The 12,297-nt window shown below is 44.6% G+C and overlaps 1 protein-coding gene across 1 annotated transcript in view; it reads left to right on the top strand.

Annotated features, from left to right (window-relative positions):
* PTPRJ (protein tyrosine phosphatase receptor type J) overlaps window positions 1–12,297 on the top strand; it is a 122,706-nt gene that overhangs the window by 96,168 nt on the left and 14,241 nt on the right. Inside the window, exons 14-19 of the mRNA XM_067540634.1 lie at window positions 6,616–6,829; window positions 6,974–7,098; window positions 9,506–9,593; window positions 11,124–11,165; window positions 12,015–12,023; window positions 12,126–12,213. Coding sequence (XP_067396735.1) covers window positions 6,616–6,829; window positions 6,974–7,098; window positions 9,506–9,593; window positions 11,124–11,165; window positions 12,015–12,023; window positions 12,126–12,213 — 566 coding nt within the window. The remainder of the gene's footprint in view (window positions 1–6,615; window positions 6,830–6,973; window positions 7,099–9,505; window positions 9,594–11,123; window positions 11,166–12,014; window positions 12,024–12,125; window positions 12,214–12,297) is intronic.

Genomic DNA, 12,297 nt, shown 5'->3' with positions numbered 1-12,297 from the left:
AGCTTATTGTAGATTGGTCCCTAGCTAACTGCCAATAGAAGTGAGAATAACAAGTGTTAAGGCCCAATCCCCATGTGGATTGAGATGTAACCGATGAGCTTATTGCTAGGATCGGGGAAGGAGTATATTAGGGACCCCTGGGTGCTGCCCTGCCTGAGGCTCTCCGTGGATCCGTGGGGGTACTATTGGATGCCATGTGGCTGGTTGGCTCCCTGGTTGCAACTCGCTTATAGGGTGGAGAATGGGCCTCCCCATCCTCATTGTGGTAAGCGCCTAATTTCCAACAGCTTGCAGTCTTGTAACACTCGTCTAAGACTTGTAACTCTCACAGCGTGGGTGCTGCTTCAATAAACTGCTTGTGTGGGCACTTCCTCGTCCGGCTGCTCCTTTCTCGCCACCGAGATCTCAAATCACGAACCCTCCGTCTTGGTGGAGTACAGCACGCTTAAAGCAGATCCTCATGGAGGCAGCTCTTCGGCTGCAACCCCTGGACCCGGCACGTCGGTGCGCAGTGCCCCAGCGTCAGTAAGAGGCCCGGCACCGAAGAGGTCCTCGTCACAGAGGGAGCCTCGGCACCAACAATTGTCAGTGGCAAAGACTGTGCAGCACCGATCCCATTCGCCAGTGCCCCATTAGAAAAACAGGGTGGACAAGGGGCACTCACCTTCAGTGCGGCCCTGGGACGAGTGCACTGGCCCGTCATGCCCACAGGAGTCTTCAGCGCAAGAGTCCCCCGGACCATCAATGGCAGCTCTGCAGCGATCACCTACAAGCCCGGCAAGTGCAAGTTCCCTGGTGAGGGAGAACGAGGTGGAAGAGCTGGACCTCCCATCCGTGCCAGATATGTTTGAGGCGGCGCAGGACCTCATTGCCATGATGGCATAGCAGTCCCCTGTCTTGGGAGTTAAGGCACCAGATCAAAGACCTTCGGCATCGCTAGCCATGGCACCGTCTAGAGGCAAACCTCCCATGATGCGGCACAGGTCACCTTCGCCTAGGCATCGGTCACCGTCTCCTAGGCATCGATCTCCGTTGCCCTGATGCCAGTCAGCCCCGTATCTCTGTTCGCCTTCTCCATGGCACCGGCACCGATCAGCCTCCTCGTGCCGATAAGTCGCATCTAAGCACTGGTCAACCTTGCCTTGGCACCGATCGCCAGCATCGCAGCACCACTTGAAAGCTGCAGTTACTTCAGCACCACCATAGTCCCCGCAGTCAGAATCCAGGTCATCGGACTCAGAGGTGGACTCCAATGCCTCGAAGAGAGACAGGTCGGAGGGGCAATACTATAAAGTGGGTAGACAGCAAGCACCTCCCACTGGACCTTGACCTATGCAGTGGCAGGCACCTCAGCAATGGCCCTTTTGGACCCCGTGGGCGTACCATCAAGCGGAAGGGTCCCAGTCCAGGGGGCCTTATTCGATCACCTCAGAGAGCCATGTGGCTGGCGCCCTGGAACGCAGCTCTACGTCGTGCAGCGCTGAAGCCAGTGGGCACAGGGAGGCGGTGCCACCGAGGACAGTTTGTGCAACAAATGGTGCCGGAGAGGAAGTGGATCTGGGTACTGAGGCTGCACCTAACGCCTGTAGGGAGGTCCCAGGTATGGAAGACACGATGGGCCAGAACATTCCCAAGGCGGAAGGGGGACCGAGGGCCTGGTCGTCTTCCTCCCCTGATGAAGCTGTAGTGAGGACATTGACCACCGTGCTTCCCATGGACAACAGGGCTCACCAGGAGCTCTTGAGAAGGGTGCCCAAAACCTGGATCTACAAGTGGAGGAAGTTTCAGAGTCCATAAACCCTATGGTGGACATTTTGGCTCCGGAGGGCCCCTTGAGGGTAGTCCTGCCACTGATTAAAATGGTGCAGTCCACGATAAAGACACTGTGGCAGACGCTGACCTCTATCCCATCTACAGCAAAAGGGATAGAGAGGAAATATTTTGCCCCTTCCAAGGGATGAATATCTCTTCACCCACCCTCAGCCTGATTTGCTCGTCGTGTCTGCAGCGAATGAAAAAGAGAGGCAGGGGCAGCAGGGTCTGACACCAAAGGCGAAGGAGCCTAAAGGACTAGATCTGTTCGGGAGAAAGGTCTACTCCACTGGGGGCCTACAGTTGAGACTCGCCAACCAACAGGTGTTTCTCAGCAGATACAACTTCAACTCATGGGACATGATGGCGAAGTTAAAAGACCAACTTCCGTCTGAGTTCAAAATGGAGTTTGGAGCCATAGTGGAGGAGGGAAAAGCCATAGCCAGGACATCATTACAGTCTGCACTAGACACTGGTGACTCTGCAGCAAGGACTATGGCTTCAGGACTGGCCATGAGAAGAAGTTCTTGGCTGCAGGTGTCAGGCCTCCTTCCTGAGGTGAAATCCACCAGCCAGGACCTTCCCTTCGAAGGAGCGGGGCTGTTTTTGGAGCAAATGGACTCTAAGCTCCAGAGCCTCAAGGACTCGAGGATGACCCTGAAATCCTTGGGGCTACATACGCCCTGTATGCACTTTAATCCTCAGTCTGGGCAAAGGTTTTATCCTCAGCATCCTCGGCAAGACTTCTCTAGGGAGCAATAGGAGCAGGATGCCCCAGCCGCCTATCTCTGGCAAAGGCACAGGGCCAAGACAAAACTTTTGAGGGTGCACCCGAGCGCAACACTCCAGGACAGTTACTGGATCCTGCCCCCCCTTTATGCAACATTTCTACCATGCCTGGGCCTGAATAACATCGGTCAGATGGGTGTTGCGCATGGTAGAAGTGAGATCTCCCTCCAATTTTGTTTTACCCCACTCTCCCACCCCTCCTTCCCATATCCTCTTCAGGCCATACCATATCCCTTCCCATATCCCTCTCATGAGCAACTTCTCATAGAAGAGGTGCAGGAACTGCTTCGCACTGGAGTGGTAGAAGAGGTCCCTCAGGAGCTAAGGGGAAAGGGGTTTTACTCCAGATATTTCTTAATCCTGAAGGCAAAAGGAGGGCTCAGGCTTATTCTCAATCTACGGAATCTCAACAAATTCACAAGGAAGCTGAAATTTCGCCTGGTCTCCCTAACCTCAATCATTTCCTCTCTGGATCCGGGGGACTGGTATGCTACCCTCGACCTAAAAGATGTTTACTTCCATATCTCAATAATACCCTCCCACAGGAGGTTTCTCAGGTTCATGGTAGGACACAACCACTGCCAGTTTGCTGTCCTCACGTTCCGCCTATCAGCAGCTCTGAGTGTCTTTACCACAAAGTCCTCCTGAAAATCAGGAGAGATGGGGCCTCAGTTATTCTTATAGCCCCAGTGTGGCTGAGGCAACACTGGTACACGACGCTGCTGCAGATGTCTGTAGACACACTGATGACCCTGCCCCTGGTTCCAGACCTGATCACGCAGAACCATGGTCGATTGTGTCACCCCAGCCTAGAGTTGCTTCACTTCATGGTGTGGAAGCTGTATGGTTGAATCCAAGGGAGGCAGAGTATTTGGAACAGGTGCAGGAGGTTCTCCTCGGTAGTAGGAAGCCATCCACCAGAGCGGTGTACTTGGCTAAATGGAAAAGGTTCTTGGTATGGTCGCTACAAAAGGGCACTCCTCCAATGCAGGTGTCGCTGCCTCTTGTACTAAACTACCTGCTGCACATAAAGCAATCAGGCTTGGCGGTTGCATCTGTGAAGGTGCACTTGGCGGCTGTCTCCGCCTTCTACCCGGGAGAAAGGGGCCATTCAATATTTGCCAACCCTATGGTGTCCTGTTTCCTCAAGGGCTTAGAAAGATTTTATCCTCCAGTACATCATCCAGTTCCAACACGGGATCTTGACCTGGTGCTCAATAAGTTGATGGGCCCCCCTTTCAAGTCCCTAGCTTCATGTTCTCTGTGGTACCTCTCGTGGAAGGTAGCCTTCCTTGTTGCTATCACCTCGGCAAGGAAAGTGTCTGAACTGAAGGCGTTAACCTCAGAGCCCCCATATACAGTATTCCATAAGGACAAAGTACAATTGCACCCACACCTGGCTTTCCTGCCCAAAGTGCTCTCTCAATTTCACGCTGAAAGAGATTTTCTTACCAGTGTTCTTTCCAAAGCTGCATGCCAGCAGCACGGAACATAGTCTCCACTCCTTGGATGTCAGATGGGTGCTTTCGTAAATCAGCTCTTTATTGCTGTAGCAGAAAGGATGAAAAGACTTCCAGTGTCCTCTCAGAGGATTTCATCCTGGATTACCTCATGTATAAGGGCATGTTACAAGCTAGCCAAGGTGCCAGCCCCAGTTCTCACGGCGCACTCCGCAAGAGCTCAGGTTTCGTCAGCAGCGTTCCTGGCCCACATCCCCACACAGGAGATCTGTAAGGCCACAACCTGGTCCTCTATACACACATTTACTTTGCATTATGCTGTTACCCAGCATGCCAGAGACGTTGCAGCATTTGGTAGAGCAACGCTCCAGTCGGCAATCTCGTGAGCTCCGACCCCTCCTCCGTTGGTCTGCTTGGAAATCACCTGCTTGGAATCGACATGAGCAAGCGCTCAAAGAAGAAAAAATGGTTACTTACCATCTGTAACTGTTGTTCTTCAAGATGTGTTGTTCATGTCCATTCCAAGACCCACCTGCCTACCCCTCTTGTCAGAGCCGATCGGCAAGAAGGAACTGGAGAGGCAGCGGGTTGGCGGGTCCCTATATACAGCGCCTGCACCAACCTGATGGGTACTGCTGAGGGAAAAGCCTTCCGACAACTGTGTACGTAGTGCGCGCGCACACCTGCTTAGAATGGATATAAACAACACATCTCGAAGAACAAGAGTTACGGAAGGTAAATAACCATTTTTTCCACTAACAATAGCAAGATACTCCCGCTTCACATAACACGCTGAACATTTAACTCACTGTGTGTGCTGTAAGCTTGTCTCTGAGAGCTAATAATTTGAAATGCATTGTTACTTCATAGTTTTTACCTGCATTAGCTAGCAACATAATCTGCTACAAAATCCAGGAATTCTTTCCATGATAGAATCATAGGACAGGGATGGGGAGAAACAGCCTAATGTATTTGGACAACCTTGCTTCACGTTTTGTGCTATAAAGTGTTTTTATACCATGTTACCCACTCCATCTTCACCCCAGAATACGTACCATTAGATTAAAAATTATGTTTAGAACATTATTTAAGCAATTTGATTTAAAGTGATTGAATGGCTTGATGGCATTCCTGATGCCCCACATTAAGAGTCCAGTCAACACAGTAACCAATTCTTCAGAGTCCTCTAGACTAGGAGGATTCTCCAACAACTGGCATTTGGTCTGTGTTGACCAGTTCCTCTAATCTCTCCCAACGGCAAAAAGAGGCCGAAAGCAGCCCTTACGTTTCAGGCTCTTGAGGTTTATGTGCTAAATCCTGGCGTACTGAGAACTTGTCTCCACTACCAAATTAGGTCCTATTTGTTAACTCCTCAAGGACATGTTCTGACTCAGTATCAAGCACAGCTTTGCAGCCATTGGAGACACCGCCTACCAGGTCTGGCTTTGGGCTAACTGCTGCTTTAGTTTCTCCCACTCAGTCTAGATCATCCCATCTCGGAGCCTCGTTTGGTTCCTGCAGTAGCTGAGGGTCCAAAGCCACTACAGAAAGCTAAGTCATTAAAGAAAAAGTCCACCTCTTCCAGGGTCTCCAGCTCCAAAACAAACCCAAGAGTCTTCCACCCACCCCTCTCTCAAGCTGGACACAGCCCCTCCTTCCTGAGGGTCTGTCAGTGTTCTTTCTTCGAACTCTAGACACTCTCCAGCCTGCCGTCTTTTCATCCTTACTCCTCGTGCTCTCCTGGGCTTCTCTGAGTCTCTTCCTGCTCTATACCAAGTAGTGACTCCCAGGGTTTTCTACCTGCAGCCTACCTTCACCCCTTTTGGTCAGCTACAAGCTTCTGTTTTATCTCCACCCCAGAAGGCCTGATTTAGCCACATGACCTGCCTGTTATGTGACTTTGTTTGTTTTCTTCACCTGGGGAGGCAGGTGAGTGTGTCACAGATGAGACTGGACCCATTTCCCCTTAAAGGGCCATCCTTAAAGTCACCCTGTGCCAGACAAGTTGTGTTGAACGTCTTGTCAGCTGGCTGTGGTAAACCTGTATGTGTCAACTGATTATGGTTAAACACAGCTTGTCCCTGTCTACGCTGACTGCAAAGCTGTGTTTTAATATTGTTAGTTAATGTGGCTCCTCCAGGTCAGATTCTAACATGATCTAATTTGTCTAGTGAAGACTGTCCTAGAAGGACATCAGCAGTGTGCAGTGACATTTCAGTACAGAAGACTTCAGCACAGGTAGTTTTCTGCAGAGGAGTTGTTACTTTGTATATCCAGTCTTCAGCATACTTAAAAAATTAAAAGCAAAAGGATATTAAAACAGTGACATTCTCTGGGGCAAAATAAATTTATTTTACAGTGAAAAGAGTATCTGAGATTGTGCATATTGCTTTCAGCCTTTAATTTGAGACATATTCCACGTTTCCTGGAATAATCATAATCACTAGGCAGTATTTTACTGCTATTGCCCTCGAGCCAGTCACTGTATGTTAAAATACAATTTTACAAAAACATTAGTTGATGTCTACTCTATTGTATATTTGTTTTTTTTCAGAAGGCAATGAACCTCCAAATAGCAGCTTGAGTTACACATACAATGACTTCAAGGAAAAGAAAACAAACACTTACATAACATATGTCTTAGATGCTGGGCAAATGAGTTCCTCTTCCTTCCGTTCTGGTAGTTCACAATATGAACTGGAAGTTGGAAATAAAACCACCATATATGGCTACTACAATGCGCCGCTGGAACCACTTGGTTCATACCGGTATTTATCTCATTGTTTGTTGTAATTTCCTAGTTTACAATTGAAATTTAAGTAATAATTGGATCACCAGATCATGTTGCTTGTCAGTCTTAGATCGGTAATGTAATCTAGCGTAACTATTTCATTTTCCCTCCCTCTCATCAGGGCATGTGTTGCAGGTTTCACTAAAATTGCATTTACCAAAGGTTATTATGGACTTATTGTTGAAAACGGAAGCTATGTATCATTTACACCTTATTCTCAGGCAATTTCATTACCCCAGGATCCAGGTAAAGCTAAAATAAAATGTTGCGTTGAATGTTTTCCATATATTGGGCCCAGTTGTGTTCTCATTTCAATTCTTGTCAAAACACCCACTGACTTCAATGAAAGGCGGCTTGGGTCTGTTTATCTGTAACTTCACAGTGTAATTGGTCTGTAAATTTACAGCTCAGCTGTTCTACACAAACTCTCTTGTATGCATATATTACATAATCCCCAGCAGTAAAATTAAAAGTGACGAAACAAACCCAAACCAGGGTATGCTAAAATGAAAGTGGAAAGCTGCTGATACAATAAGACTTGGAGAGATAAGCTACAGCTTGCAATTATTGTCTTTTTGCACTCCCTGTAAATCAGAGATTTACATGTAGAAAAGAAATGATGGAATCATGCTCCTATAGTCCCAGGATTTCTTGTTTAGCTCCATTCTTCTGCTATTCCTTAACAGCACTTGATATTGGCATCATTTAAAGGTGTATCACAGAAAGAGAGAGGAAGGATGAGCCAGTGGTTAGGATGCTAGGCTGGGACTTGAGAGACCTAACTTCAATTCTCTGTTCTGCCACAGACTTCATAGAATCATAGGGCTGGAAGGGATCTCAAGAGGTCATCTAGTCCAGGCCCCTGCACTCATGGCAGGACTAAGTAATATCTAGACAATCCCTGACAGGTGTTTGTCTCACCCGCTCTTAAAAATCTCCAGTAATTGAAATTCTACAACCTCTGTAGGCAATTTATTCTAGTAATTAACCACCCTGACAGTCAGGACGTTTTTCCTAATGTCCAGCCCAAACCTTCTTTGCTGCAGTTTAAGCCCTTTGCTTCTTGTCTTATCCTCAGCGGTTAAGAAGAACATTTTTATCCCTTCTCCTTGTAACAACTTTTTATGTACTTGAAAGCTGTTATCATGTCCCCTCTCAGTCTTGTCTTCTCCAAGCTAAACAAACCCGGTTCTTTCAGTCTTGCCTCATAGGTCATGTTTTTTAGACCTTTAATCATTTTTGTTGCTCTTCTCTGGACTTTCTCCAATTTGTCCACATCTTTCCTGAAATGTGGCGTCCAGAACTGGACACAATACTCCAGTTGAAGCCTAATCAGCATGGAGTAGAATGGAAGAATTACTACTTGTGTCTTACTTACAACACTCCTGCTAATACATCCCAGAATCATGTTTGCTTTTTTTGCAACAGCATTACACTGTTGACTCATATTTAGCTTGTGGTCCACTATGACCCCAGATCCCTTTCCACAGTACTCCTTCCTAGGCAGTCATTTCCCATTTTGTACGTGTGTAACTGATTGTTCCTTCCTAAGTACATTTTGCATTTGTCCATATTGAATTTCATCCCATTTACCTATTTAATTCCTGTGTCTCTAGGCCAGATTTTCAGATGTGTTTCAGTACCTAAAGATCCAGATAGGTACCTAGTGGCATTTTTCAAAATTGCACCAGCAGGTTAGATGCCTATCTGGCTGTTGGTGCCTATATACCTTTGAAAATCTGGATTCTCTGTTTCAGTTCCCCATGTGTAAAATGGAAATAATAGTGCTTTGTATTTCATGGAGTTTTGTGAAGGTAAATACATTAAAGATTGTGAGGTGTTCAGATATTAGGGAAATGTGGGGTCATAAAATACTTCGATCTTGGTTTCCAACGCCAATTAGAAAACTACTGTAATTTTAGTTGAGGGATGGTGCAGAAATGCCAAGTTTTTATTCAATCAGACATCATAAGTCAACCCATTTCATGCATATGAAACTTACTGCAGGGTAGTGGAAATCTAAATGGTAATGGTTGTAATTTTCACTTCGACACTTTCTTATATGACACTTGGATATACTTTCCTCTCAACTGAGACCTGTCGTCCTCTTTACCAGGCACAGTTTGTGAAATGAATTGTGGGTTCAGATTTAAACAGAGGTATCTCAAACTATCTGATTTGCTCTCTTAGTTGGATAGCTTCGAAATGCAACTACTCAGGCTTTCTCTTGCAATTGAAATCCAGATACAAATATGAAATCACCCTGAAAATTGTGTGTGATTAAATAAAACTTGAGTCAGATGAATGGAACTATGGCAGTTTACACTAGCTGATGATCTGCCCCTTGATTGTTTTGCACCATCTCTTCATTCTGAATACAGTATCTTCCTAATAGTTAATTGTTAATTATCGTTAGCTGGAGTGGGAGGTAAAAATCAATTATTATCATCACTGCTTATGAGTCTGTGAACAGCCTTGGATAACCCATTTTATTTTTTGGAAAATCTTTAAACATATCCTTTTCTTGTTTTCTATCACTCTTGACATTAAAAGTTCACATTAGCTTCTGTGGTAGCCTGTTTTGTTATGTTGGATTGTTGTTGATTTGATGGATAATTCATGAGAAATGTCTGTGTTTTTATTCTCCCATAAGGTGTCATCGCTGGAGCTGTTGTTGGGAGTATTTTGGTTGCATTGACTGTAATTTCTGTAGTGGGATTCGTTTTGTGGAGACAGAGAAGGTAACACATGTTAACTTTTACATTCACTTCTGTAAAGAGCACTAGTATTTCACCATAATAATAATTAATACCTAGCTCTTCCGCCTCACTATGAAAAGCATGATAGAAGTCGTTGCTATTCGTGTTTCATATATTTTAAAAAGCAATGTTTTAAAATAAGCTCTATAGATTCAAAATGTTAATTTATATCCCAGTAATTCAAAGTAGATCATTCAAACTCACTTAGATGATTTTGTTGCAAAAATAAAGTCTTCAGCATGATAGTGTATCACTGAGTCAAATTCTGCTGTTACACTGATGTAAATTCATAGTTACATTGGTATTTGTGTAATTCAGATTAGAATTAGACTAAATGTAATGTATGTACCACACTACAGAGCTCATTTGTAATTAGTACTTCAGTATGTTAACGCTAAGCTATTTTTTCAAAGCTGGATGGATCACATCATATTAGGGAACTGTTAGTGTGTGTCAGCATGGCGAGCTAGTGTGGGGTAGATTTACAACCCAGCTTGCCGCAAACTAAATGATCGTGTAGACAAGCCCTGTAGATATCCAATATAGACTTTTTTTTATTGATTGACCACGCTGGAACCCAAATTCTGGTCTGAGATTTCCTTTCTGGAGATAAAGGCAAGGCTTAGTGGAAAAGATCTAACAGATAAGTTTTCAAATGTTGTCCTAATAAATTTGTTTAAAAAAAAAATACATAGACACTCTGCCCCTCTAGAAATTTGAGAAATGCTGAGAGTGGTCCCTAATTCCTGATTCTTTTCCAGAAATCTGGCATCCATCAAGGCTATTTTTCTTCTCATGATATTAGTCAAATAATTCAGAGTATACATTCTAAAGTGCTACCAAAAGACATAGAAGCCTTCTTTGATTTTCCTTTGCCACCTTGTTCTGGTTGCTGTTCCTTCCCACAAGTTTCCATCTTTGACCAACACTTGCTTCCTAAGTGAAAGATCCAGGAAAGCAGCTTTCTTTGGAGCTGGGAAGATCCTTTTTATTCATACGGCAAAGGTGTAAACACATTGAATAAACTTCTGACTTCTTAAATCGCTATGCAGCATTTAGAGTCATATTTCTAAGACCTTTTCTACACTGGGATTTTAGCCACTAATGCATATTCTTAGTGTAGACACAGCTTACACTGGTGCAGCATGATTTTTAGTAATGAAGTTGATCCTGGTTCCAAACTGGGGAAAGCTGAACCCGTGTAAACCAGGGATGTGTACTGGTACAGCTACATCAGCGGCTAAGATTGCTGCATAGAAAGGCTTGGATCTGTTTCCTGTTGCTCAACTCCATTAGAACAGACTAACACTTGTCTATTGTTCATTCATGATCATATTTCTTATTAATGATATTACTGGTTACTGTAAGTGTAGGCAGCCACAGTTAGGCTTCTTGCACAAGAGCAGATGGCATGTGAGAAACTATCATGAAACAGGCACAGAAAGAGCTTCTGGCAGGAATCTCATTTGTGTTTTGTGTAAATTCTACTAATCTCTTCCCCTCGACCCACAGGAAAGATGGAAAAAATAATGAGCTGTCCTTTTCTCAGATTAGGTGAGTTAAATATTCTTTCATCTGCTTTTTTCTGAGTTTATGTAGTATTGGCAAGAACTTTGTTCAGAACTTTGATAATTGTGTACTATACAGTTTTCTGAGGTGGAGTTCCTGCTATTAAAGCTTTGGACACATTGTTTCCTTGTGGAATTCAGAGAACCAAACATAACCTACTGCTGTCTAAAAATAATTATGTAGAGACTTTCAATGCTGCCAAATGGATCTGAACACCCACTTCCTGTTAAAATTAGATGACCAAGTCCCTTAGGTGGCTTTGAAAATCTTAGCCTTATATTGTTATGACCTTAGACACAATAATCCAGATTACAAAGTGCAGTGTGTTCAGGACCTGTCTGCACTCTCCGGGTCTGAGCAAGATTGTACACTGTAGCCTAGATTCCTCCCTGTGAGAGGGCTACTTTGTGCTGAGCCACCAATGCAAAATAGCCTTAAAACCAGTCTAGCTGGACATGGGAGGGTCACACCAGTATGGGGGGAACCTCGGGTAGTGTAAAGCCAGCATAAAATGACTTGTATGCCGTGTAAGGCATGGCCAGGGCATCCCAGTGATTCCCAGCAGCCCTTTGAGGCCATTGACAGTCAATTTAAGTTATACCAGGAGATTGACTTAATACACGACCAATCCGGGATCAGGGACACACAAAGGTGACTTAATGCCACCTTTTTACAGCCTCCTTCCTAGATTGCACTGTAAACTCCTTGGCCAAGTAGAGCATTGGAGCTACATGTCTAGTAATCTTGCAATGTTTGATGTGTATAATAAAGCCTGTTAGAGTCACATAATAAAATGTATCTAATCATTTTTTTTTTCTTTTTCCCCTCCTCAAGACCCAAGAAGTAAGTAAATCCCATTTTGTAAACACGAATGAATGTCATTAACTGAATTTATGGTTTATTTATCTAATAGCAAATACTAATAAGTGGATTTGTTTGGTTTAGGTCAAAGTTAATTAAAGTTGAAAACTTTGAGTCCTACTTTAAGAAACAGCAAGCTGACTCGAACTGTGGATTTGCTGAAGAGTATGAAGTATGTATTACCAGTTGTTACAGAGTTCAGTTAAGTATTTTTACAAAGGAAAAAAATAGCTTCCCTTTGGGGAGTAGCCAAGCT

Source organism: Emydura macquarii, unplaced genomic scaffold, assembly GCF_026122565.2.
Source record: "Emydura macquarii macquarii isolate MOO-44397 ecotype Brisbane River unplaced genomic scaffold, CSIRO-AGI_Emac_v2 contig_587, whole genome shotgun sequence".
In the NCBI taxonomy this organism is placed as follows: Eukaryota; Metazoa; Chordata; order Testudines; family Chelidae; genus Emydura; species Emydura macquarii.
This window is presented reverse-complemented; position numbering and strand designations above follow the sequence as displayed.